Consider the following 26,020-nt stretch of genomic DNA (forward strand, 5'->3'; position numbering starts at 1 on the left):
ATGTAAACCCTAATGTAAACCCTAATGTAAACCCTAATGTAAACCCTAATGTAAACCCTAATGTAAACCCTAATGTAAACCCTAATGTAAACCCTTAAAATAAATAATATAAAAAAAACTAAGCTTAGAATAATAAAATTTTTATTTAGATTTTTAGTAATATAATATTTTATCGCTTCTAGTTTTTTAGCTGTTATTTTATATAATAAGAAGAATTCTAATAAAAATTTATTATTAAACTAGATTTTATAATTATAAATATAGAATAATAATAGAATATTTAAGATTTATTTAAAAAATATTTCGGTCAGATTATAATACTAAAAAAAAAGATTTTAATAATTTTTTATGATTTTTATTTAATAAAAATCAGTTCTATCTTCTTGTTAATTATTTTTTTAATTTTCTATAAAAATATAATAAAGACTTCTGATTTTAACTTTTATAATTATTATTAAAAGCCGGCTGCTTTACTTAAGAGTATTTTTAGATTAGCTGTTTTTAGTTTTATCTAGCTTTTAGTCTATTTATTTCTAGGTCTATTTTTCTATTTTTTTTATTAGAATATAGTATTTTATTTATTTTATATAATATCTAGACTTAGTTAGTATTATAAATTTTATTTTTATTTAGCCTTTGCGTAGCTTATATATAAGATAAAAAACTTAAGTTTTTATTATAATACTTTTTAATTATTTTTTTATTTAAAAATAAATTACTATTTACCAGCTGTTTCGGTGTCTTATAATTAGAAGAGATAATATTATATATTAATTACTAATTATTTCAAATAGAAATATCTTAATAATTTAGTAGAAGAAAATTATTTATTATTTATTTTTTAAATCTAATAATTAATTTATTTTTTTATTTAATATTCTTTTAGTATGTTTGGTTTATTCTTTAATATTTGATAATTTTAAGAGAAATTATTTATAAAAGTCTAATTTAAATCTTATTTTTAAATAAAGCTTTTTAAATTATATAAATTAGTTTATATAATAGTTCGGTAAGACTTTTTATTTTATTAACTATAATTTTCTTAAGATTATATTATAGGATTCTAGATTTAATATTAGAAAGAGAATCTGTTTAAAAGATTTTTTTTATTATAAGATTAAAATAGATTATATATATTAGAACGATAAAAAATCTTCTGTTAAATCTAATTATATTTTAAATATTTTATAATCTAGATAATTTTATTTTAAGAAATATTCCTATTTTAACTATAAATTTAGTATTAATATAAATATAAATATTTGCTTTAGTATCTATTAGAATTTAGATAAAAACAGTTATTATATTTTTTAAAATTAGGATTTTAATTATAAAACTATTTTTAAAGAATTTTAATAATATTTTTAGATTAATATATTATTAGTTTATATTTATTATATCTAAAACAGAGACTTTTTTTAGATTAAGTTTTTTACTAATATATTTTTAAATTTGGTTTTTTTTATTATTTTAATAAAGAGTATCTTTTTTAAATAGTTATAACTTAAATATTTAGACTTTTTATAATAAAAGTATTTTTTTTAGCTAGTAATATAGCACGGGTTTTTTTATTTATATAGAGTTTAAATAAAATCTTGGTTTTATTTTTATTAGTTATTAGAATAGTTTTATTATTTAAATTACTTTTATAATTTATAAATAAGATTTAGGAGCAGTATTTTATATTTTTATTTATATTTTTAAAAATTTTAATATATATAATAATATACTATTCGAAATTAATATCAGACTTATAAAATTTGATAAAAATTAGTTTTTTAAATTTTAAAAATAGTTTTTAATAAAGATTAAATTTTTAAAAGTCTGCTGAAATATCTATTTTACCGGCTAGATAATAAAACTAAATATAAAAATTATAGAATTTCTGTTTTAGAATTATTTTAAAATATATATATTTTAGTTAGATATTCTGTTTTTGGTTCGGGTTAATGTAGAGTATAACTAAATAAAATAAAATATTTATTATATTTTTAAAAAAAATATTTAATTTTAATTTATAATTTAAAAAATAAATATTTATAAATATTATTTTTATAGTAGTCAATAATATATATTTTTTATATAACTAGATTTTTATAATAATTAGTATTAGTTTTAAGTTTTTATTTAACTATAAGCTTTTAATTTTTAAAAATAATATTTTTTCTGTTATTAAATATTAGAGGATTAAAGAGTTTTATAGTCTTTTTAAAAATTAAAAGTTTTTAATTTGTACTAGTTATTAGAGTTAATATAATATTTTATTATATTTTAACTTAGATTATCTTATTTTTTAAAGTAATTTTTTTTATTTTTAATAGATTAATATTATAAAATAAAGTTTTTTAATTAATCTCTGATTAAGTTAGGCTTTTTTTAGTTTATCTAGTTTAATTAACAGATTACTAATCTTTTTTTTAAATTTATTATAGGTTTTTAATACTAATTTAAAAATATATATAAAGTTTTTTTTATAAAGATTATAAAACTTTTCAGATATAATATTTTTTTAGGAGTCTTATTAATTTTATTTATAAATAGGATTAATCTTTATTTTTTTTTAAATAGCTTAGTCTTCGATATATTTTATATTATTATAATTATTTTTAATATTTTAGTTTTAATATTAGTTAATTTAGGATTTAGCTTATTTTAGAGCCTGATTTTTATTTATTAGTTTTATATAATTTATAGGTTATAGTAATAAAATTTTTTTCATTTTAGTAATAGTTTAATTATATGTTAGAATTTGGATTAAATTTTTTTTATTTTTTAGTTGTTGTATAGTTTATAGCTATAGTAATAAAAATTTAGTTAGAATTTATAATTTTAGATTTATATTTTTTTAGATAGGTGTTTTCTAAAATCAACTGTTATTACTATTAACTTATATAAGAAAAAGGAAATTTTTAAAAGTAATAAAAATATATGTTTTTTTATATATTTAGTTATAAAAAGTTTTAAAAAAGAGATAGAAGTAAAATAATATTTAAAATTATATTAGAACTAATTAAATTAGTATATTTTCTACTAATCTAATACTAATAATATAAAATTTCGAATATAAAAAAAATAAAAATAAAAATAAAAAAATACACATCCGCGGCTTATCTATTATAGAACGACCTGGTAGGTAAATAAAACAAATATAATAAAAGTATTAAATAGGATTAGTAAGACGGGTTGGGTTGGTGATGCCTGTCAGGCTGCCCTCACATAATAATATATTAATTAATCTTTATATTTATTTTTTTTAATTTAAAAAATAAATCGATAGAGATTAAAGCAGTTATTTTTAAATTTATTAAAATTAAATAAATATTTTTAAAAAAAATAGAAAACTTAAAATTAATTAATATAATTATTTTTATTAAAACAATGATATTATTTTTAATAATAAATATAAATTTTAAAATATATATAAAAATAGTTATTATAAGAATAATAATTTAAATAACTATAATATATTTATATTAGATTTAGTTTTTTTTTAATAATAATTTTATAAATAATCATAATTTTAAATAATAATTAGATTATTTTAACTTTTTTTTACTAAATCTATTCAGATTAAAATATAAATAAAATCCTTTTTGAAAAAAGCTAGTTCTAAATCTTTGTAATATATATATAAATCTGATTATAATAATTATATTATTTTTTAAAATATTTATTAATATATTAAATAAATTTTTCTAGATTATTTAATATAGCCGGGGGTTATAAAATCACTAGTATTTTATTAAAACTATTATTTTTAAAAATAAAAATTATATAATATTAAAAAATAGACTAATATTTAATTCTTAGTTTAATTAAATAATAAAAATAATAATATTAGTTAAAAAAATCTTTATAATAGTCTTTCTAAATTTTTTACTAGCTACTAAATCAGATTATTCTTAGATTTATAAATAAAATATAGCTTAAAAAACTATAAATAGAATAAAAAATAAATAAAAAATTAAAAGGTTTTATATATTATATATAAAATAGTTAGAAAAAATAATAAGATTACTAGGATTAAAGAAATAGAATAGATCAAGTAAATAGAATAAGTATATTAGGTCTATACTATGATAAAATTATCTTTAAAAAAATATTCTATTTTTATTATAGTTAGAATCTAGTTATTAATATATTATTCATAATTTTTAAATCTTTATTAGACTTAGATAAAACTTTTTATGATATTTTTGAATATTAAAAACTCTTATCTATGGTAGAAATATGTAAAAAACTAAAAATACATTTAAATATTAAAAATATATAGTTTATTAAAATATTTTAATTTATATGAATATTATTTTAGATATTATAAAGTATATCAATATTCTTATTTATTAAAAGTTTTATTAAAATTAGTTTTTTATTTTTTATTAAATAATTAAAGATTTTCTTTTAGTTATAATTAATAATATTAATATTAAATATTCATTTAATAATTTTTAAAATATCTATTATTATTACTAAAACTATCATTATTCCAATATAATTCAAGTAATTATATTTTAAATATATACTAATTATTTTATAATTAGTAAGAAATATAAGAATATTTTTAATAGTTTTAATTTAGATTTAATTATTTTTATACTAAAAGAATAAAAAAAATAAGATAATTATTATCTTTTATATTAATAAGAATAAAAATGTAAATAATTTTAAAAATAATTCTAAAAATAGATTATTATTAAAATTAGAAGAACTATATTTATTAAAATTCTTAAATATTATATATATTTAAATAAAAATAAAAGCCCGGTTTTTATAATTTTTATATTTATATAATTACTTTTTTAAATAGTATAAAAAATAGTATAAAATAAATATATTATTAGAATTATATAAGAAAACCATATTATAAATAGTAATAATAATAGATTTTAATAAAAATAAAATACTATTTATCTATTCTATAGTAGATTAATTTAAAAAGAAAATAAAGTTTAATTTCTATAAATAATATTATAAATCCAATTTAAAAAACATAAAAAGTCCAGTTTTTATAAATAAAACTGCAGATCTACTTTAAAAAATATAAAAAATCCGGTTTTATAAATAAAACTACAGATCTAATTCGAACGAAATAAAAAATCAAATTTTTAATACAAATTATAATTATTATTCTAAATAATATAAAAAATAATATAAAACTATTTGTTTATTAATGATAAAAGTATTTTATAAAATATAATATATTTTAAAAAAATAGTTAAAATAAAAAGAATAAATTAGCTAAATTTAAAAAATATTATTATATTATAATTAAAAATTTATTATATTTTATATATAATATATATAAAATAATATATATATTACTCATTAATCTATAGTTAATAATCTATCTATTATATCTAATTTTTTTAACTAGCAGATTGTTAGGAACTACTTGACGCAGTAGACACGCTGGTTAGGTAAGGTAAGTAAGATAATTAAAAGCAGTCTTCTATTAATTTTAAGACTAATTCTTAAGAAATCTTTGTTTCTAAAGAATCTTAGAATAATATATTATATAAAAAGAGAAGTAAAGAATATAATAATATAAGTGTTCGGATTAAAAACCTGATAAATCTATATCAACCTAGAAGCAGACTGTTATAATAGTAGATATAGACTGCTATAGTAGTAGGTATTGTATGATACAGATATAAATAATTAAAATAATAGTTACATCTTCATCTAATTTTAATTCTATAGTTAAAAATCTTTTATATTTTAATCTAGTTATATGATTATAGTCAGATTAAGATTAAGATATAACAGTCATGTTAAGCCACTCTATATTTATTAAATAATTTTCTCTGATTTTTAAAAAAAAACTTATATAAAAAAAATTAAAAAAATAATAAAAGTTTATAAAAATTAAATAATAAAAGGATTTTTTACTAACAGTAGATAATTTTTAACTAGTAGAAATAATAACTAAAAATTTTATATTATTATATTTTTTTGTTTTTAAAGTAAAATCTTTTGATTTTATAAAAAAAAGCTATTTAAATAATTATTTATTAAATAATTTTTTTTTAATTTTTAAAAAAGATTTATATAATAAGATATTAAAAAGAAAGAAAAATTTTTTAATTATATAAAATATTATAAATATAAGATTTTATCTGATTAAGAATAAAGGTTTTTAAAAAGTCTTTTAATTTTATAATTATTAGATATTAGAAATTAAGCTTAGACTCTTTCTATTTCTTCTTTCTTCTAATTCTTTTTTTAATAATTTTTATATTCTTTTCCAGTAAACCTTTTCTAAGACCCAACCATAGGGATTTTGTATATAGAAAAACCCTAAAACCCTAATGAATTCACTGGAATGATCCAATCAACAATGTCATCCAGGACGACCCGGGATATCTGGCACCGATTCCCAGCTTCGCGATCACCCACCTTACTTCCCAATGGATATATCTAGGGGGAATGTCGGAGCTATCCTCCGGAATAACAGTTGTGTTGCAGCAGCTCGAGATTGTTCGAGCTGGTTGAGAATGGAAAGTTCTTGGTAGGGCGTCCCTTCTTTGCAGTTCATTCAATCTCTTGTGGTTGGCTATACGCCCAAGCCGAATCCTACCTCTGCCTTCTATTCGCGAGATCCCACGACCCAATTGTTCTATTTGCTGGCCCGAAAAGTAGCGATACCAGGCTCTAGTACTCTATTAGCCTTTGCTAAGTAGAGATTTCAACACATGCGTACTGTAGTATCTCAACCGCTGGGTACCTCTTGCCGCTCGTTCTTTACTTTCCAAAATATTAGTTAGTTTCAATGTTCTTCTGTCGAGTGAGGATACGAAATAGATACCAGAGCAAGGATTATAGTAGGTATCAAAGATTAGGGAAGGCAGAAAGAACAGTTCTATACATTGTGCTAGATGATAAAACATCTACAGTATAATTTCCTTTTATAAAAGGCACACATCATTCATCCTCGCTTAGGCACCATGGCGGAGTGAAGAGTACAGCCAGGGTGTAGCTCAGCAGGAGTTCTCAATGAATGCCGGGGTGACGTCGCCTCAAATGCGTAGAGTTCCTGGTGGCCGAAGGTTCGGCCTGTCACAGAGATAGACAGCATATTCTTCTCCTTTTGCTTGAGGGGGATGGCTACCAGTTGCCTCTGCTGTCCTCGAGATGTGCTCGTTTTTCCCCCTGTCAAACATTCCGATACCTCAGTTGATATTGGGTAGAGCGACGTGGGAAGAGGGAAATTAATAGATTCATCCCCATACGTTGGCGGCGGCTTCATTGTATATGGTCAATTGTTCGCCCGCGCTAGGTACTGCATGAAAACGGACGATTGATTGAACCCGTCCGAAACGCAGCGATCTAACGAAAAGATGAATCAGTCTCAAGTTCCGACACTCGTTCCTAAAGCAGGGTAGACTCACCACCTCGGTCACACTTGCATACATCCCACATCCAAGTATAGTGACTCCCACCACAAATACGATCAAATTGAAGACCGCGGCCCGAAGATTCGCCGGATCAAACCAGGCCCCCTCCTTGAGCAAAAAGAACCACATCAACGGAGGGAGGTAAAAGGAAAACCCCGAGACCAGCAGACAGCCACAGATCGAGAGGAGCTCGGAGAAGAAAGGAATGGCCTCGGCGACAATCCAGCCAATGATATTGATGCAGGCCACGATTGCGAGCCAGGTCGCCCATCCCATGGGAGTGTTAACGTACCGCACGGCGGGGTTCTGAAAGATACGGCCGTGCATGAAACGGGCGGCGATGGTGGCGTTGATGGCACCCGAGATGTAGATGACAGGAAGGGCAACACCAAAGGCGATTTTAGCAATCAGAGGACTGGCAGATAGAAGCGCCGGGGATTGAACCCCTTGTCCCACAAACGCGTAGATCACAGCCCCTGTAACGGTGTAGATGGTCATTTGTGTACAGGCTAACAGGGTGATAGACTTGGTAAAGTCGGTCGGGGTGTGCATTTCGTCCATAAAGGTTGGCTGCGCCCCGGCAAAGGCGTAGGCAAAAGCGATATTGGAGATGGCAACAAACGCCTCGCTGAGAGTCAAGTCCTTTTTTGGCCAAGCCGACCACGCGGCTGACGCAGCGGTCGCGTTTTGGGACTGTTGAATTCCCGTGGAGACCATCACGATCCCAATGGCCACGATGATGGAGGCGAAGTCGATGTATCCCAGGATAGAGATATCTGCAAAGGTAGGAGGCACAGCAAAGGCAAAGAGAATGACAGCAGACACCACGCTGAAGGCGAGGGCGCACACGTTGCTTCCTGTGATAGTCGCTAGGGCCAGTTTACCCGTCAAACAATGCGAGCCGACGGTCATAGTCAAGAGGGCGACAAAAGCAACCGCCAGGACCTTGTCGCCAATGCTGCCCATAAGCAGACGGCCAAAGTCTACGATATGCGGCAGATGCGGATACTTGAGCTTCACAAGGCCGAGGATGTAGCTGGCGTAGATGGCGATAACCCCTAATCCAAGGGTCAATATGACACCAGCCACCATGCCCAGCGTTTCGAATGCAGCTGGCAGACTCAAGCTACCCAATGCAATAGACTGGACAATCAGCACGATGGTAAGGCGCTTCCAACCCAGGCGATGGAAACGCTGTTTGCCTTTGATGGCTCGCTCATCATCATCCTGCAGGGAGCCCTTGTCCAGGGTTCCGGCCACGGCTTGGTCGGGCTCAGTCATACCGCTAACTTTTGTCTCGCCATTGATGCCGAGCTCGTCGACGCGAGTTGTCCCGTCTCCCATCATCGGTGGTTGTTAGGGGGCGATGAAATGGCAAGAGGAAAAGAAGTCCAAGTTTGGTACCGGGAATGCGAAGAATAGTACTGTACACGGGCGTCCCCCTTTACCGGGTCAAATTACCCCGCACTTGGAACCGGAACCAGGCATCTTCCGGATAGAGGTTTGCAGGATTGGGGTACAGATAACTGCCTGATGAAACATAACATCATGTAATTATTTCTATTCTATCAACCCAGTCGCGACAATGCTGCCTTAGGTAGTGGGACCCGCTGTTCTGATTGGTCTCTCTCCGCGCCAAGCAGAATGGCGGGCGGAAACCTAGTATTATCTGATCATACGTTGCATCTGATTAGATTAGATTTCTGCACCCGCCCACTTGGGTCATGATTGAATGGCACTGAGTTGCCACCGAGTCGAGTGGCGGGTTAAATTCCGGTTATATTTACGGATAAAGGGGACGAGTGTCTTTCTGATGCCTACTGCCATCGGTTAACCTCACCATGGCAGAGCTGGTGTATAGATATAGGCTTGGAATGATATATGGCAGATGTAGTTTGTTCACGTGCAAGAATGATGGAACTAAAATTGAACAAAAACCTTGACAGAACACCGCTCCGGTCTCTTCTGAATGCATTTGATGATCTTAGCAGTTTCATTTTTTCTTGGTTAGACGGCCAGGGGGGTTCACTCGACCCATCGCGAGCCCCCGCTATACCTCATCAGGCTGACGGAACGACTAGTGGCCATTAGGCGAGGCACGATAATATAAGCATGTGGTCAATTGTCATTACCCCTCACTGGTCATCTAATACCACTCGCAAGTTACATCAGAGCAATACAGTTAAGTAAGGGGGTTGACCAGTGTACCAGGCATGTTTACCATCTGAGAGCCACGCGCTATGTAGCGCTTTCTCGTAGGAGATGTCGGAGCTGTCAAGACCGATATCATCGCAGAGGACGGGTAGAACGAGGTCAAGATCTTTGGCTGCGTCCGAACTTCGGGCTGGTTGGAGCATTGGCTGAGTGAGCGAGGTCAGGACCGAGGTCCGGCCCGGTCAGCGGACTTTCCATCCACCAAACAATATTCCCACCCTTCTCCTCAATCGGTCGCTGTCGCTTGAAGCTTGTAGCCACCCCACCATACAACTATGATACTGTACTATCTGCTCCCCATGGCACACACACCCAGTCTAGTCAGATGACATACCAACTTGTAGTTCATGGGAGATGAATACGTGCTACACCGCTATTCAATGCTACGGCAATTAGTGGCACCGTGTCCTGCTCAATTCGTATCCGTTCCTGGTCTTTGCATTAGTTTTTGAAGCGAGATGTATCTGGCCTGAGCTCAAAGACAACTTCAGTCTGTGATATTCAAGAGAGCGGCCTCAGCAACCCATCGCCCAGCACAGTCACATCGTCCCCGCGTCAGCAATCTGCAACTACTGCTCATCAAGCGAGTCCTTACCAACATGCACATTATATTACTCGACTTCCACCACATATCCGACCGGCTAGCACGGCCACCACAAGAGATCTCATTTGCTAACATGGGCTGTTGGCCGCTTGAAGGATCCACAGCAGCAACCGGCTCCACGCCATTGACCGAATCACAATCCGGGTTGGAATTCGCCATCAGAGAGCCCCTCACCAAAGGAGGAGTCGTCTTACTAGACAAAGCCAGCACGCCCCTAAATGACAGACGGCAGGTATTGCATGGAGTTTACGGCTGCTCTGGAGCCCTACAACCCGGACTACATAAGCACTGCGAACGCCTTGTGCTCCTACGGCTACGACATTTCAACTGTAAGCCTGGATCCATGTCCTGGGTGAACGATTTTGTTAACACTCTACAAGTAGAGGCTGAATGTAGTGTACTAAAAGTCGAGTATGTGATTTTTGGCGCATGATGCTTTGAAATCCTGGTAGACTAATGCGTACCACAACTCCCAACGCTAAGACGCATTCCTGTGAGAAAAGGAAATACTATGTCACGGTACATTGTATCATCAGAATGAGCAGAGAAAGTGCAAAGATGTTCCCCAGCATTATTTCACAATGAAACAAGGCGAAAACGACCCGAATCACCGCATACTTGAAGTCAGTACGAGTTCATCAAGTTCTACCTGCTCTGGCCCAAGACTCCTAATATCTATCGTACCCCCAAATCCAGCCTCAGCCCGTTCCCCAATCGAGCCCTTATCCCCCAACCCCAGCACCGCAAGACATCGTCTACCCAAAGCCCCGGCTTTCATATTCACATGATGCAGGGGGAGAAACCACGCCTTTCCGAGTACACTGTCATCCACGAAGGCCGTATCCTCCGCCGAGACAATCTTCAATCCATCCTTGTCTTGACGGTAATGCCGGAAGCAGGCCATCCCCTCTTTCGAAGCGCGGAACAGAGTTATTCTTTTGGTCGGGCTACAACTGTGAATGCAAACGTTGTGTGTCTCTGTGTAACTGGGCTTAAGAGATTCCAGCTCCTGGTGGTTGGGATCGGGAGCGGCGGTTTTTTGTTCCACGCAGAACGCATGCACCGGCAGCACAGCCCCATCCGCCACGTCTGTCCATCTAAAGTCTCGTTCCACGCCGGTATGTACGTCCTGGATTGACTCGGGATATGGCAGCGCCAACATCCCCCACGTATACTTGTCAAACAGCGCCACCAGCAGTCGCCGCTTCACCTTGTCCATGCCAAAGTCCTCAGCATATGTGACCTCAATGTTATCAATACCCAACGCGCCCACAAGCGCCCAGCAAGAGTCCTGGATCTTGCCGAACTTGCGCCCGCGCTTCCCGGCCAAGATGTCCAGGGGACTATTTTGCCAGTAAGCGACGAAGCCTGAGGCTGTGAGTGTCTGCAGAGACCGCCGCAACCACAGCTCCGGTAGTCGTGCGAAAACATGCGGGCGTTTAGGAATCGGCGTCCCGACATCCGGCTCATACCCCTGCGACTTGATGAAGTAGGCGATGGCAATCTCCCACGCCAATCTAGTAATTGGAACAGTAAGGTCCGCAACAGTGGCCTGGTCGCTGAGCCAGAAGTGCTTGTCGGGGAGTCGTTGTCCGCAGCCATCGACGAGCTCCGTTTCGTGCAACAGTACGCCTTCCTGCAGCGTCCAACCGGAGCACGTCCAGCGCTCTGTCTCGTGCGCCTGCTTCAAAAGTCTCATCAGGCTATTGGTGTGTTCCTCCAGCTCAGCTGGAGTCTGGTTATCTTCGTCCTCTCTGGGTTTGTCGTCCGGTATGCGCAGGTGAAGCAAGTCCTTAATCGCCGAATCCCGCTCCCAACAGGTCGCGTGAAGCCAGACGATGCTTTTCTTGGCTTTGCCGTAGATATGCCTAATTTGAGTCAGCAAACCACGAACCAGCAAGGAAGAGAGTCATCTAAGTTGGTGGATAGAAACCAACTTGGCTGGGAAAAGTAAACCTACACCTGCTTCCCAATCTCCTCCCCCTGAACCTTTCCCAAGTCTAATTTCTTATCCCAAGGTCGCATCTGGTCCCCGCTCTGAGGAACACACATCCAGTCCCACCAAATATACCGGGTCCCGATCGTCTCCATCACCTGTCGTGCTTTGGCGAGTGTCCAGCCCTTGACGGCGGGGACGTCCCATAAAAGACCCTGGGGGGGATCGGAGGCGGGCTTGCCACCATCAACTATGTAGCCCCATGTATAGGAGACGACGCCGTAGCCTTCACCATCGAGAATCCTCTGTGGAATATCGGTGTAGGGCACGATTCTCCACTGCTGGAGGTCGAGGAGCCAGCGGGGGCTTTGGGGGTCGTTGGGGGGGACGGATGTTCTGTTGGCCATGTTGCGGATGGGATGACCAGGCTTCGGGAATGTTAAATACACAGTAGAATAAGTTATTGAGTCTCAGGAGGTAGGAAGCCTCCCAGTTAATGTTAGAGTCTAAATGCCTTCGCTACTAGTTAGGTAGTTATCTAAGGAGGAGGTGGGCAAGTGGAGACGTGCCAGTCATTGGGGGTATTCGGCTGGTGGGGCTATTAGGTAGTAAGGAAATTGCGATCTGCTCTCCATCCGCCAATAACGTCACCGCGCGCCAGTCGCTTACATCTTCTCGAGTGCGCTCTTTTGAGTTCAGTTGGTCGATCTTGGCTCGGCCTTTGCAATGGGAGTGTCAATCTCGATGATCTGCTGATATATGTGATCCAGATAAATCTACCTCTAGGTGATTAGCATCAATGATTATACGGTTGAAATAGAAACTTCTTATCTCCTCTGTCTCTAGATACGAAGAGATGCAATATTCTAATATAGTATTTGACTTAGTATAGTTCATGGCAAGTAGAGGCTTTGGGAACAGGTAAAATGAAAGTCGATCTCTGTCGATACAGTCTCAAAGACAATACAAATTACCATTGCTTTCTTCTTTCTTTCTTTCTTTCTTTTGTTTGCGTTGATGATAATTGCATAGTATATCGGATATAAAATGACCATGTGACTTGACTTACTTAAATCTCCTCATATATACTCTACTTCCATACTTCAGGCCCTTTCGGCTCGTGAGCAACAAAGCTAATCCTCTGAAGATATTTGTAGCCACCGGTTGTGGTACATAGACAATTCAAAGCCTTCGGCCCAATATGTGCTTGGTGTTTAATGGGGTATGAAAAAGAACGCCTCGCTTTATTTGTCCAAAGTTGATGCATTCCCCACCGAGACGATGTGCCAGTATTTTTGTGATACTTGTAACAGCATAAAGCATTCGCTGCGCACTTACATATTAAGGCGGGTCCAAGAGATCCGCCGAAATACAAAAGAGCGTACGATTGCATTGTGACTTCTTCTCCTATCAATTCTTTGTAGACATGGATGAATAAGGTAAATGAATTGGCATTCCAGGAGCGCGCTCATCTCCGCGCGACACCACAGTCTCTCAGGTCATCAAATTCCATTGTGATCAATATCACCAGATGTCCCCAGCGTATTGTAAGAGGGGGTTGACCCTTCATGCGTTCATCAAGTTTAGCCAGACTCTCCGTTAGGGAGGCCTGTCATCAAAAGCACTCGAATAAAAGAAAAGCCAGCGTGGGTTCTTCTAAAATTGAATTGGATCTTCCTTGCGCAAGTGACAAACATATTAATGCTGGAATTCAGATAATAGGAACGGTGTCTGAAGTAAGTCGCTTGCCGACAGTCGGTCGCGAGGGCTTACTTGTAACATATGGGAAAGGAATGATGCCAGAGTCTTCACATTCTTAGCACCAAAGCTAATCGGTAGCCTGTCACTCAGGTATCTCATGAAGTTCTCATCACCCTGGCTGTTTGAACTCAGTCTTTGGTTGATGAGAGAACAATGGTCATTTTCTATCTCCTTGCGCGTAAGACGAAACGTATCCAGAGGGAACAGGGGCTCATTTGTTGCAAGTTCAAATAGCTTTAAATCAGGGTTAGAAAGTGAGGCTAGGCTTCAACAAAAGGTCTTAGCATACCAAACAACCCAGGGTCCAAATGTCTATGGCTCTATCTATACTAGTGCCATTGATATATTGTCTTATCAACTCAGGTGCACGCAAGGCCAGAAGTGTTACTGGTTGCTGGTCACAGTGGCGAATATATTGAGCTAATATTGTACCCGAAATTTGAGTAATACTGACCACACAAGATAGATGAATGGGTATATCTGACCTCCTCCCAGATCACCGATCCTAACCTGGATTGTCGAGAAATCTGCATTATTCAACTGGCCTCGGCGCCTTTGCGTAGGCATTAGATATCTGGGGGCGCTGTGGTCTTCAACCACACCTGGTAACCATTTGACAGGGCTGAACTCGGGAGGCTGTAACAGCTCGTCCATATTCGTGAGCCCAGCTACCGAAAACAGGATGTTTGCTGGTTGCAGATCTGCACATAATGATTAGACAGCTGCTTGCACCATCTGAGAGCTCCGACATACCACAATGAACGATACCTGACTGATGAAGAAAGTCAAGGCCCAGCAGAATCTGACGAGAAACAGCCCGAATATATCCTGCTTCTCGCGGTTTCCCACTGATTGTCATTGCCTCCCCATCGGATATCATCGCTGGGAAAACAAGACACAAGTGAGTTCCATTCGGACCCGTGTGAGAAAAATGATCGAGTATCTCAATAACATGTCTCCTTCCAGGGTGGGCCGTGTCAGAACATGACAGGGTAAGAAGGAAAGAGAGCTCGCTGTTGTTTTGGGACGCTTCTGACTTTGAAATTTTCAACACGACCTGTCGCGACTCCCTGCGAGGCGTTACATCCCAGCCTGTTATTCTTGACCCAATGCCGCACTCCGCGGAGGAAAACTCACAATTGCCGGTCCTTTGCAAGCCATACTGTGGAGTATTGGCCAAAGGCTAGTTTTCCAGTGATTTCATATCTCTGATGAAACACGTCACCAAGGTGCACTGGATGATACCCCCCCGGGCGGTACTCTTCAACGGGCTCCACCGCATCATAGATCCGTTCGAAGCGACGCATTGTTGATACCGCGTAGTGACAATAATAAGTGACCGGGTGCACATACGGTGTCTTAGACAGTGGATATGAAGAAGTTTATTGGCCAATTTCCAGGCCGAACAGATGACGGTGCTCAAGTCATTTAACCTGCTTCCTAGTGTCAGCATGCCACATCCGGGCGCCTTCTCTCCAACGCGGAATATCTATGATCCGTCACCCCGCCTAGTATTACGTGCAGTCTGGGGCAGTAATCCTCGGACTTGAGGTTTGGACTAACCCGGGCATTCAAGAAGTCTTTGACTCTCGTGATATTGTTTTGGCATATGATGTGTACTAGTCGAGGCCATTCATCCCATCCCAGGTCAATATTTAGTTTCCATCGCTCATGCTATATGTTGACAAGAGAGAGCGCACGGCCTGTAACTCTTTTGGCCTTGGTAGTTTCTTCGATGAACTTACCAGTAGATCTTTGCAGGTGCAGCTGAGCTTGCTAAAGGACTGACCATCGAGATAGCCGGCATAGTCGAGGTGTAGCTCATCCGGCAACTGTAGAAGACAAGCAGAGACCATCCTCCCACAATTCACTATGAACCACAATTGGTCAAAGCGGCAATCAAGATGCATGGTTGGTAGAGGTCCCTCGGTATCTATATATTGAGATGTTAAATGGCAGTATTGAAAACTCAATGAGGATTTGCCCTCATCCATGTCAGGATTGGCAAAATCTCAAAGCCAGCATCATGTAAGCAATGACAGCTGCAGACCAACAAGGTATTTGGCTCGGACAAATATTTCATGACTGGACCTACTAGCAATTTAAAAAGCGTCACTGTGTAACGAATATAAATCATGAGGTTATATCGATCACTGCTCTTTTGCTAATGGGTTGGTGAGATTCAGCTTTCATTGATCTCCCTGAAAGTGGGCTTGCGGCTGCTCTAGTATGAAAGCTACATCCGAAGCAGGTTCCTTGACATCAAACCCTTTTCGTAAGAAGGAAGATATCATGGCTTTGCATGTTTCGACATGGTCATGTTGCGGCTGTGCAAACAAAAGCAAGGTTGTGTGCGCAATCTGAAACGGAAATATAGCTGCAGCAGGGCCATATATCTTCATGTTGTCCTCTAGAAAATAGCTCATGCTTTGGCATACCTTGACAGACAAGTCCACGCGCTCCTCGAGCATCCGAAGGGCGAAATCTTCATTGAAGTCTCCGCAGGGTTGATGACTTTTGCCTAGTATCCCTAGTTCATAAAGCTGTGTGAGACAGATAATCTGAAATGTCCAGCAATGGATGAGAGCTGTAGCTGCAAGGGCGTTCGGGAAGCAGAATGGTAATACGGAGATGTAGTCCGACTTTAGGTCCTTTGGCTGGGTCCAGTACAAAGGTCCTGGAAATAAGTTTTGATACGACAGCACCCATTGTCGAAGCACCTCGAGTAGTTGAGTAAGTGCCAGTGTGATGGCCCGTATTTCAGCAAAGCCTTGCTGTGCAGGAATGAGTTTGGCACGATCGGCTCGATGCAGCAGTGAGGGAAGAACGGCAGCGTAGCCTAGAAGCCGTTGCATTGGAGAAGGGGAGTGCTTCTGAAATGGAACACTTTGCCATTGCTGTAACGTTAAAAAGGTAGGGCTGCGTGAGAGGATAGCTTCGATCAGCTGTACTCGTGTTATCCTGCTGTACCACATTCTGGGACTACTCAGATCCTACATACAATCAAGGGGCGGAAGCCTACAAACAGCCGGTGAGCAGTCGAAACAATGAACTGTTCCGGGCCAAGCTTTTGTACTAATTGAGCCACTGCCCTTACGTGAAACCTCCAGCCTTTCTGGGAGGTTGGCATCATCAACTGCGAAAAGGAAAGAAAAAAGCGTGGTTAGCTCCTTTAAAGTAACCAGCCAACTTCGCATTGAGTGTCAGCGTACCTCTGCAAGCGTCAACGACATGATAGCTGCGACAGTCTGCTTGTGAACGTCCTCATTGTGCAGTAGCAGTTGGCTTCGGAGTTGGTAGATAGCAGAGCAGTAGGATTGGAGACGCTGGTGATTGTGGAGACATTTGGTCTCCCCTCTCTGGCATCTGCAGATAATAGAAAGCCCCAGAGTTCTAATAGCCTGTATAATAAGAGATCCGGGTCGTTCTTCGTCGATCAAACTGGGGAGCACGCCTAACCAGGAAGCGCAGACCAGTGATTGTGACGAATATAGCTCCGAGATACATATCGGCAACTTGGACCCAGGAATGAAATGGTCAATGGCTACTGCCAGTAGCTCCTCCGCTGTTGACAATCTGAAACTCGTGAAATTCAGCATTAGGTTCCCCGTCTCATTGTTAGTCCGCCCTCGTGCCAGGCTTTGATTCTGTGGACGCTTTGGTGGCGAGGGGTTGTTACTGTTGCGGCTAGGGTCGCCCGGGGCTTGGTGCACGAATATGATCTTTCGCGGATAACCCGGGCATGCTTGCCGGAACTGGCGGCACTGCGTGCAAGCTGGGACTTTCCCGTCACACTATTGCTCCAGTCAATCGGGAAGATATTAAACCACTGGCAATGGGAACTGGGTTGGAAACTGGTGGCCTACCCCGATCTTACGATCCCGGCAATTTTGACAAACCGATGTGCTTCGAGGTTTCATTCTCCTCATCACATTTTTCTCATCCGGAAACTGAGTGGTACACCTTCACCGAGTTGAAGACAGTTCGCAGAGCTTGGATGAATGCCGGATGAAAATCCGTTTGGATAATGTCTAACATGATGATCTAACTTAGCTCGGGGGCCGACCTCGGACCTCGGAGGGCCGGAGCATTTCCCCATTCATCATGGATTGTGGATTATGCAGTGGGTTAGATAAGTTACCTACAGGTTACCTCAACACTAACCCAAAATAGATCCGATATCCGCCAAGAACCAGTATGACAGACGCTAACCTGATCTAGAGACCATTTCCGCCAAGAGTCAGTATCAAAGACGCTAACCTAATCTAGAGACTATTTCCGCCAAGAATCTGGATACTGGATACTAGGTGGTAGGTACCTGGTCCCTCCACCTAAGTATAAGCTACTACCTAACTACTGCGGAGACGAGACCAAGGGACTGTACCGATTCTTTCAAGGACATATATTGCCTAAGCAGATATTTTCGGTCACTCTCCAGCACAGTAGGCCAAGCATGCTTTCACAGTCGCCGAGATTCGCCCAGTATCTACCTATATATATGGTACGTATGCCCTCTCACCGAGTTTCCCTTTTTTCCAAACACCTAACTATCTACCTCTTTGATCCACCAGTTCGAGTCAAAACAGAGATAACCATGCCAACCGTCCATGCTCGGAGCTTTGCCACCCAGCGGCTACGTGCCGGCCAATCAATCAAGGTTATTCAATCATCCGGTGGCCAGGTTGTGGACTTCTGGGCTTTTTCCCTTCCATCCACCACTTCTTTCCCGCGCTACATGTCCATGACGCATACTCGTTCAACCTTGCATAAACTTCTGCCTTCGCTGCAGGAGTCTTTTCTCGACAACCGACGAGATCCAATTCTGACAATTGTGGAGGATACGTCTCCCGGAATCCACGATGTTCTTTTCGCTGCCTGCTCCCCGGAGCGCTATTTGCAACTAGGCGCCTCGGCAGGACATGATAATTGCGCGAGTAACCTGTTCGAAGCTGTGAAGAAGATCGAAGACCCCTCGTTTCTGTATCTACTGGAGTTCATGCAGCATGGCTGGATGCCTGATCCTCTCAATCTATTCATGAATGTGGCTGTCGACAAGAATAAGCTGACGTGTTTGAACCCGGAAAGCAAGGCCGGAGACTTCATCACTCTCATGGCAGAGCAGGACTGTCTCGTCGCCATGAGTGCTTGTCCCATGGATGTGAGCGCTTGTAACGAGGGCGAGCCTACCAGTGTTGAATTTCAAGTGCTTTAATTTGAGACGGAACGGGGGCATGGTACATCCGGCTTCACAAAACACTCTCTGGGTGGCATTTTTGCAACGCAGTTCGAACGTCATCCATCAGGCGGAGGCTGTGCAGTTTTGGTACTCTTTTCTGCAATTGTACATGTCACAGTAATATGCGACTGAAGGAGTATAGACCAACAAGAATTTCGATTTACATGACTATACCTTCAACTGCCGCAACAGCATTAATTGACTACACATTGGGACCAGATTTCCAAGAGTAGAAGCATTCTAACTCCTTAGTTCCCCATCGCCCGGCAGCTTTGGCAGCGATGGCCAGTCATAACTCTAATCCTCCCCATCCAACTCCCTATAATCATTTGTCCTCTGCAATTGCATTTCCAGTAGCTACAGCCCCAGTTGGTTTTGTCTGGGGCTGTATATCGAGTCATACCCTGTAGCCTTGCGGCTGGTACTTTGAAAGTCAGCCCCGGCGATTTGAAGCCCTCGGCCGGAAATGCCTCGGATTATCGTTTAGGTGGAATCTTTCTGCCTCTCTAAGTTACGTTGGTGCCACTTGCACGACACAGACAAGCCAAGTATAATTCGATCAGTACCCATCTTACGCCATCCGACCACTATTTGTCCCGACGTCATATCATCACTAACCTGCTAAGCTGAAGGGTCATCGTCTTACCGAATAACATCTCATGTCTCCCGTTCCTCTCAGTGAAGATTCCGGCAATACACTATGTCCACTGCTATCTCCATCGAATCGCCTTCGTGTTGAGGATATGTTAACCCCGAGGGAGCTGATGAGGCGGAGTTAACGCGGACTTAGGCTTAAGCACATTTGACTATACAACAGGTCGTTAAGACTCTAACATCACAACATCTTATACACGCAATACTTAATGTGCTGATTACCCACACGCTAGACCTTCCTTCTAAGCCATCTACCATTCTCCATCCACAACACCCGCAGTCACGTATTTCCTCCGCTTACTGCAACCTACACCGCCCAAAGCCACGCCGAATCACTCCCAGGTACCACATTAAAACTCCGTGTTTTCTGCAACAGATCGAAGATGACGTCCGACATCCCCGACATCCCCATATTCCTCCCAAAGATTCCTCCGCAAACCAAAGACGCCATCATCGATCCCGTATACCGCGCCCTTCTCGCGATTGACACCGCCAATCCTGCCCTTTTCGCCTCTGCCATCCACGAAGCCGCCCGCTTCAGCTTGAACGGTCGTCTTCTCGAGGGCGCTGACGCTATTAAGACACATGTGTACGATACAGTGTCCAAGATAGACACGACTCACCACCTGTCCAACCTCCGCGTCACCGCATTCGATGAGGTGAAAGGTACGGCTAGCTTGGTTGCTACCGTTCTGGCACAGCACTATCGACAGGCAGAGGGACTGGATGCTTCTTCCAAGGGATTGTTGGCGGGAGGTTTCTATTTTGTCGAAGCTGTCCGCGAAGGGGAAGATAGTGATGTGTGGAGGGTTAAAGAATGGACCTTGAGGGTTCTTTGGAGGGAAGGCGACGAGGGCGTAATGGCGAGTGTCAACGGAAACGGTGACAAGAAGGAAGAGTAGAGGGGGAGGTTTTATATGGAACGAGATGCGGACGACTATATGTAAATAATCTGGCTGGGTGATTGGTATCTTATGAGAGGCACGCATGATGGATTACTAAGGCATTACAAATCCAGAACAGCGATTATCAATGGATGATTTAACATGAAGAAGCGCTGAAAGAGAGTGGTAAATCAGCGGTTGCTCGATGCCTTGAAGTCTTAGGCAAGTAATCTAATCCATCAAATTGTGCAGCTGAGACGGGCAATGGTTATTGATCAAGCGTGGCCCAATGTCAGTAGAACCTTCATACTGCGGTGTGTCGAAGCCGCCCGAAATACCTCATATGCTTGCTCGATTTCGTCGAGTGCAAATGCTGCAGCTGTTAGCTTTAAGCAACCTCAAGAACATCTCAGACGGGCAGGAAGCTCACTGTGGGAGAGGAATGCATCCGGAGTCAGTATTTCAGCCTGGACCATCTTCAGTAACTCGGGCGTGGTCCTTGTGTCCACGAGGCTGGTCCGTAAGCCTACATCCATTGTTAGCTCACCCTTCCTCAGGCAGAGTACTTGGAGGGACTGACAAATATTGCGATGCCACAGGTGCTCCAGATGGAAGGCACAACTGCTGCCATGCACTCCAAGCGACGCAATAGTGCCACCCGGTGCGACCAGATACTGCGAGAGATCAAATGTTTCCTTGGCTCCAGCGGCTTCGATCACTACGTCGAACAGCTCTCCATCCGTCAACCTCCGACAGGCCTCGATGGCCTTATCTCGACCATCCAGGGTGGTGAGGGCATGATCGGCGCCCAGTTCCTTCGCCCGCGCCAGTCGATACTCGCCCCTACTAATGATGATCACCTGTCGAGGCAGCCCATAGCCTCGTTTTAGAATCATCAGTGCCGTCAGCGCAATGGGTCCTGCGCCGAGAATGGCGACTCGTGCGCCCGGCTTGATGTCGCCGTTCATTATACCGCATTCAAATGCAGTAGGAAACACATCCGACAACATCACGTATGCCCTGGGATCGATTCCCTGGGGAAGCTGGTGGAGAGAGAAAGCGGCATGCGGAATCGGGACGTATTCCGCCTGCGTACCATCGATCTGGTTGCCCAAAATCCACCCCCCAGACGTGCATTGGGAGAATATCCCCCTCCGACAGAACCGACAGTGGCCGCAAGAGGTGATACAGGAGATCAGGACAGTTTGACCAACTTGGAGGTTGGTCACGCTTGGTCCGACCGAGTCGACAATTCCGACGCCCTCGTGGCCTAGGATACAGCCTGGTTTGCATGGGATGTCATTCTGGAGAAGGTGGAGATCTGTGCCGCAAATGGTGGTATAAGTCACCTTCACAATGGCATCTGTGGGCTCTTCAATCGAAGGTTTTGGACGCTCTTCAATGGCAAGACGGTGAGGACCATTGTAAACAACTGCTTTCATTGTGTGGATGGACCCCATGGTGCAAGGCAATTCTCTGGGATCTTATGTATGGATCTTATGTTAGATTGACATCCCCCCGCCCCCTCCGCACTGCATGCACCCTTTAAATATTTCGAGAGTCAGTGTTTGCGTTGCATTGCTCTGGTACTTTCAACACTCTTCGCTCATGCAGCATGCGGAGATGTCATGTACTAAATGACCAATTATATTTACCGCCATGGTCGGCTTGAACGGCTGGGTGAAGGTAGCGAGCTGCATGGCGCTGAGCTGCTGCAGTTACTTAGCTTAATCGAGCTACGCGTATCTGCGCGGGGTCGTATTCCGCGGAGAAGACAGATCCGTGAGGCAGATGTCTCGGAGACGCCGGGGACTTTCTCACTCGATATTATCCTTAACTATTCGGCTACAAAGTTTGGATGGGAGTCTCTCTTCTTATTTGGCTTTGTTTTCTGCTGCTCGAGTATTCCGTACGTGATCTTCGATAGCCGCGATTTCCTTCTTTCCGAGAAAGCGGTAGGCGGTACGTAGCGGCAAAAGATTTCGCCTATCCATCTAGTAGCCCAAGCTTTATCCCTTGCCCCAGTGATGGAAAAAAAAACAGAAAAAATATCATGAGAGAAACTCTACCTCAAATGGCTTCAGACTTCCTTCTCCTCGACTCCCGCCCCCTCTCCGACCAGGGAAAATGCCAGACGGGGATGATGAAAAAGCTGTTGCTCGTGTCGGCAATTCCCGCCAGACAGATATACCACGCCAAGAACGCCCCGAGTAGGGCAAATAATCCCCCCGCCTTGAGCAGAGGCGTGTAGGGTGCGCCGTTTGGGCGATGAAGGTAGCCGACTGCCAGGAGGAGCACGGCAAGGTCGACGGAGGCAAACAGGGAGAAAAATATGACCGTTGACTTGACCGTGCAGGTCACGAGTAGGAAGGTGAAAATAAACCAGCCCTAGTGTCAGTCAAGTCAGCAAGCCAGACGCTCAACGTGAACGGAGACACAAACCATTAGATACAGCCCGAACGAGTCATAGAACATGGCTACAGACCCATTGTCCGCGGCCTTGAGCTGGCCTTCGATGTCGAATCCCCCCGGGGTGAAGATCATGGCCAAAGAGATCCAAAACCCTCCGTATGAGGAGAGCGCTGTAGCGCCAAAGGTATTGCCGGCGGCCATCTCCCTGGTACCTGATAGTTAGCTTGGAGTTCAGCACGCAGAGCAGGCGAATGGACGTCGACCTACCACATTCCCGCGAGAAGTTGCACCAGGCCGCCATAAGCAAAGGCCAGCGGGACTACCATGTTGGGTTGAGTGATTCCCCGTGTCTGCATGTTGATACATCCCAGGACGAAGGTGGTCAGGGCAAAGCCAGCCAGTCCTAGCGGGGCGGGATTCGCGATCTTGCGCGCTTTGACTGGCTTGTACAGCCCAGGCTGTAGCTCGCCTGCGAATGCAGGGAGGTATGTGCCCGCGGTGGGCACATGAGCTAACGGTCCGTACTCAGCTAATTGCTTGTTGAATTCGTTGGAGGCAGTGGTGTGAGTATCGACTCTTTGGGGCACCTCAATGTCGCTAGTTGGAGTATCAGGCATGATGTTCGACTTATGCGATAAAGGGCTTTGGAGATCGTAAGAAATCCCCCCAAGGTAAGGACTTGCTACTCTTATATTTGGAAGCGAACACCGAGGTTTGAGTTCGTTTCATTCTCGCTAAGGGATCCAGATCTCTCAGACTGGGAACCTCCTCTCACCTCGTGGTCGTCATGCGGGGAAACGCTAGCTTGCACCGTGTTCTCAATTATGAGCACTCATCCATCCAAATGCTTCGGGCGGATGGAGCCTCAATTGGACCCGTCCATCAGTTGTGGGCCCTGATCTACAACTTAACTTGTCGTTCGAGCGGTACCTATCTGGGGAAAAGGGACTACTTCCCCGCGCGAGGGGTTTGTAGAGTGGATCAACATCTCCTTTCGCCTAGACAGGTTGGTCGATTGGGAATGATATACGTGCAGAAAGGCAGATCCGAAAGTCTAATTGGGATTGCAGCGAATTCCATTCGTACTAAGGTTGGAGTCTACATCGAACAGAGTCTCTCGAATTTGCCCCTGACTCCCTGACTCCGGGCGAATGGCAGCCTTCTCCAAGAGTGTCCTATACAGAGCAGGTAGGGGGCGCAGATGAGAGTATGGGACTCAACAGCCCAGTAGAATGTCCTAAAAGCGGTGGTCTTTCTCTTACATTGAAGTGTGACGGCTGGTGAGTGGCAAACACTGTCGAACTCTTGAGTCGTATTGCCCAGCGGCGTCTCGGCATTTCCCCAGTCGCCCAGTACCGAAGCACGTGACTGGCTGGACTTTCTTCAATCCTGACCAGGGCTCAGGGCTCAGGGCAAGGGCAAGTCATCACGTGCCAGTCCACGTCTTGATCGGGCGGTGCAGCTCCTTTTATTCATAGCATCTAGTTAACTACTCCCAGCTTCATATCTTTTATGGTGACGATTATCGGATAATCTTGCACTTTATGGCTTCAGAAGCATAGATAGCACGACATAGAAGATCATATCCATCAAGCCCCGCGGTAAAAACAATTGTTCCCTGTCTATTTCGCAGACGGTCGCTTTGCAGGACAACCGGTCAAGACAGGTAGAATCCTTGTAGAATATGAGCTCGCCGACGCACGGAATCTCTATGCTCTCACTTGTAGCTAGTCAGATCCAACCCCTGCATCTCCGAGCTGAGAGTCTCCACCTCCTGGACAATCTTCGGGATCGCATCGCATTTGTCATGGTCGAGATAGCTCAGGAGATTGCAGCGCGATGACGGCTTGAGAAAGGCCTTGACGTGAGTGGTGAGGGACTCGAAGCTCCAACCGGCGAACGGAGTGGTGGGGGGATCATGCAGGTTGGCCGCGAAGAGACTTTGTTCGAGGGCCCCCAGATCGACGCAGCGACATTCGAAAGTGCAGCCGAACAAGCCTTGACGCAGCCCGTCTCTCCATCGGGCAATGAGGTTGAGCACGCCGTCGATGGACTTCTCCCGGTGGGCATTGATTGCGTCTGTTGTGGTGAGTGTCATTGCTTCAAGCCGGCATGTGATAAATAGCCCACTTACCCACGATACTCGCTTTCACCGGGAATTCACTCGACTCCATATGTTGATCTCCATGTCGGATTGCCAAGAGGGTGACCTGGTCAAACACCCGGGTCATTTCAAAGAAGTACGACACCCAGATCCATTCGAGGGTCTCGGTCGCATTGTAGCCGGTAGGAATTTGGGTCTCGAGATGCGACTTCCAAAGGCGTAGGTGCACCTGGACAGCCTCCTGGCAGGCATAGTAGTCGACTAGAACGGCGATGCGAGCACACAGCGATAGGGAAATGAGGTGGGGCACTCGGTTGTTGCGCCCGTGGATGATGCGCAACAGGATCAGCAACGCCTCCAAATCCCAGCCTTCCACCGTAATGTCCACCTTGCCAGTGCGCTGTAGATCATGGGCCTCAGTGAAGCTGCCGGTCAGCTGACGGTCGAACACGGGCGAGGCGAGCTGGAGGTGCTTGGCAGAGACTTGAATACGCGCTTCGATGTCCTTGAGGGACTGGTCGGGATTCGCGGTCGAGGAAGGCAGGTCGGGAGAGGCATTGTCGGGAGCAGGAAAAGAAGTCAGCTTCGCGTGGAGGACGAGCGTGACTTCGCCGGTCGCATCGATGATGTAGTTGGCGATGATTGCCATGGCTGGAGGTCTTGGGATGACAATCAGAAGGGTAAGTGGTGGATCAGTAGTGGGGTGGAGGAAAGAGGAGAAGAGAGAAAGGATGGAGAAGAAGACGAAGAAAAGAGGGAGAAGAAGAGGAGAGGAGAAGACGAGGAGAAGAAAGGGAAAAAAAGATGCAAAAGAAGACAAA

The 26,020-nt window shown here is 41.5% G+C and overlaps 10 protein-coding genes across 10 annotated transcripts; 2 read left to right on the plus strand and 8 right to left on the minus strand.

Annotated features, from left to right (window-relative positions):
• Nucleotides 1-7,272: 7,272 nt before the first annotated feature.
• BO66DRAFT_456097 (uncharacterized protein) lies at nucleotides 7,273-8,675 on the minus strand (the record flags this gene model as incomplete). The annotated part of the gene is made up of 2 exons (XM_025652119.1): nucleotides 7,273-7,326; nucleotides 7,389-8,675. The coding sequence occupies 2 exons, from the start codon at nucleotides 8,673-8,675 to the stop codon at nucleotides 7,273-7,275; spliced, it is 1,341 nt and encodes a 446-aa protein (XP_025501715.1).
• Nucleotides 8,676-10,665: 1,990 nt separating this feature from the next.
• BO66DRAFT_430210 (uncharacterized protein) lies at nucleotides 10,666-12,555 on the minus strand (the record flags this gene model as incomplete). The annotated part of the gene is made up of 3 exons (XM_025650513.1): nucleotides 10,666-10,721; nucleotides 10,897-12,080; nucleotides 12,263-12,555. 3 exons carry the CDS (start codon nucleotides 12,553-12,555, stop codon nucleotides 10,666-10,668), a joined length of 1,533 nt encoding a protein of 510 aa, XP_025501716.1.
• A 1,098-nt stretch (nucleotides 12,556-13,653) lies between these two features.
• BO66DRAFT_393371 (serine protein kinase) lies at nucleotides 13,654-15,325 on the minus strand. Its single transcript, XM_025647744.1, has 5 exons — nucleotides 15,047-15,325; nucleotides 14,663-14,979; nucleotides 14,395-14,610; nucleotides 14,199-14,329; nucleotides 13,654-14,143 (listed from the first exon to the last, which is right to left on the minus strand). Exons 1-5 carry the CDS (start codon nucleotides 15,214-15,216, stop codon nucleotides 13,847-13,849), a joined length of 1,131 nt encoding a protein of 376 aa, XP_025501717.1. The 5' UTR covers nucleotides 15,217-15,325; the 3' UTR covers nucleotides 13,654-13,846.
• Nucleotides 15,326-15,531: 206 nt separating this feature from the next.
• On the minus strand, nucleotides 15,532-15,802 carry BO66DRAFT_136122 (uncharacterized protein). Its single transcript, XM_025642020.1, has one exon. It carries the CDS (start codon nucleotides 15,763-15,765, stop codon nucleotides 15,565-15,567), a length of 201 nt encoding a protein of 66 aa, XP_025501718.1. The 5' UTR covers nucleotides 15,766-15,802; the 3' UTR covers nucleotides 15,532-15,564.
• A 1,266-nt stretch (nucleotides 15,803-17,068) lies between these two features.
• BO66DRAFT_136128 (Zn(II)2Cys6 transcription factor domain-containing protein) lies at nucleotides 17,069-18,178 on the minus strand. The gene is made up of 2 exons (XM_025642021.1): nucleotides 17,776-18,178; nucleotides 17,069-17,703 (listed from the first exon to the last, which is right to left on the minus strand). The coding sequence occupies exons 1-2, from the start codon at nucleotides 17,836-17,838 to the stop codon at nucleotides 17,113-17,115; spliced, it is 654 nt and encodes a 217-aa protein (XP_025501719.1). The 5' UTR covers nucleotides 17,839-18,178; the 3' UTR covers nucleotides 17,069-17,112.
• Nucleotides 18,179-18,477: 299 nt separating this feature from the next.
• Nucleotides 18,478-19,274, plus strand: BO66DRAFT_393372 (uncharacterized protein). The gene has a single exon (XM_025647745.1). The coding sequence runs from the start codon at nucleotides 18,504-18,506 to the stop codon at nucleotides 19,119-19,121; it is 618 nt and encodes a 205-aa protein (XP_025501720.1). The 5' UTR covers nucleotides 18,478-18,503; the 3' UTR covers nucleotides 19,122-19,274.
• Nucleotides 19,275-20,058: 784 nt separating this feature from the next.
• BO66DRAFT_430211 (nuclear transport factor 2 family protein) lies at nucleotides 20,059-20,701 on the plus strand (the record flags this gene model as incomplete). Its single annotated transcript, XM_025650514.1, has 1 exon — nucleotides 20,059-20,701. The coding sequence occupies exon 1, from the start codon at nucleotides 20,183-20,185 to the stop codon at nucleotides 20,699-20,701; it is 519 nt and encodes a 172-aa protein (XP_025501721.1). The 5' UTR covers nucleotides 20,059-20,182.
• A 257-nt stretch (nucleotides 20,702-20,958) lies between these two features.
• On the minus strand, nucleotides 20,959-22,125 carry BO66DRAFT_440559 (putative zinc-containing alcohol dehydrogenase; the record flags this gene model as incomplete). Its single annotated transcript, XM_025651268.1, has 3 exons — nucleotides 20,959-21,056; nucleotides 21,114-21,209; nucleotides 21,264-22,125. The coding sequence occupies 3 exons, from the start codon at nucleotides 22,123-22,125 to the stop codon at nucleotides 20,959-20,961; spliced, it is 1,056 nt and encodes a 351-aa protein (XP_025501722.1).
• Nucleotides 22,126-22,774: 649 nt separating this feature from the next.
• BO66DRAFT_295662 (acetate uptake transporter family protein) lies at nucleotides 22,775-23,679 on the minus strand (the record flags this gene model as incomplete). Its single annotated transcript, XM_025643193.1, has 3 exons — nucleotides 22,775-23,071; nucleotides 23,126-23,300; nucleotides 23,363-23,679. Coding segments are annotated over 3 exons (789 nt in total), but the record flags the coding sequence as incomplete, so codon positions are not given.
• A 1,133-nt stretch (nucleotides 23,680-24,812) lies between these two features.
• On the minus strand, nucleotides 24,813-25,848 carry BO66DRAFT_456108 (uncharacterized protein; the record flags this gene model as incomplete). The annotated part of the gene is made up of 2 exons (XM_025652120.1): nucleotides 24,813-25,174; nucleotides 25,230-25,848. 2 exons carry the CDS (start codon nucleotides 25,846-25,848, stop codon nucleotides 24,813-24,815), a joined length of 981 nt encoding a protein of 326 aa, XP_025501724.1.
• Nucleotides 25,849-26,020: the final 172 nt, after the last annotated feature.

This window comes from Aspergillus aculeatinus (genome assembly GCF_003184765.1).
Source record: "Aspergillus aculeatinus CBS 121060 unplaced genomic scaffold BO66scaffold_38, whole genome shotgun sequence".
NCBI classification, from domain to species: Eukaryota; Fungi; Ascomycota; class Eurotiomycetes; order Eurotiales; family Aspergillaceae; genus Aspergillus; species Aspergillus aculeatinus.

Excerpts from the sequence above, each read along its gene's own strand:
- BO66DRAFT_393372 (XM_025647745.1), top strand. The coding sequence starts at position 18,504 with ATGCCAACCGTCCATGCTCGGAGCTTTGCCACCCAGCGGCTACGTGCC.
- BO66DRAFT_136122 (XM_025642020.1), bottom strand. The coding sequence starts at position 15,765 with ATGGTCTCTGCTTGTCTTCTACAGTTGCCGGATGAGCTACACCTCGAC.
- BO66DRAFT_393371 (XM_025647744.1), bottom strand. The coding sequence starts at position 15,216 with ATGCGTCGCTTCGAACGGATCTATGATGCGGTGGAGCCCGTTGAAGAG. Across the intron at positions 14,611-14,662 it reads GTCAGGTATCGTTCATTGTG|ATCTGCAACCAGCAAACATC; the intron begins GTATGTCGGAGC and ends CATTATGTGCAG. Across the intron at positions 14,144-14,198 it reads TTTGGACCCTGGGTTGTTTG|CTATTTGAACTTGCAACAAA; the intron begins GTATGCTAAGAC and ends CCTGATTTAAAG.
- BO66DRAFT_136128 (XM_025642021.1), bottom strand. The coding sequence starts at position 17,838 with ATGAGGAGAATGAAACCTCGAAGCACATCGGTTTGTCAAAATTGCCGG. Across the intron at positions 17,704-17,775 it reads GCCGGGATCGTAAGATCGGG|TGTGACGGGAAAGTCCCAGC; the intron begins GTAGGCCACCAG and ends CTGGAGCAATAG.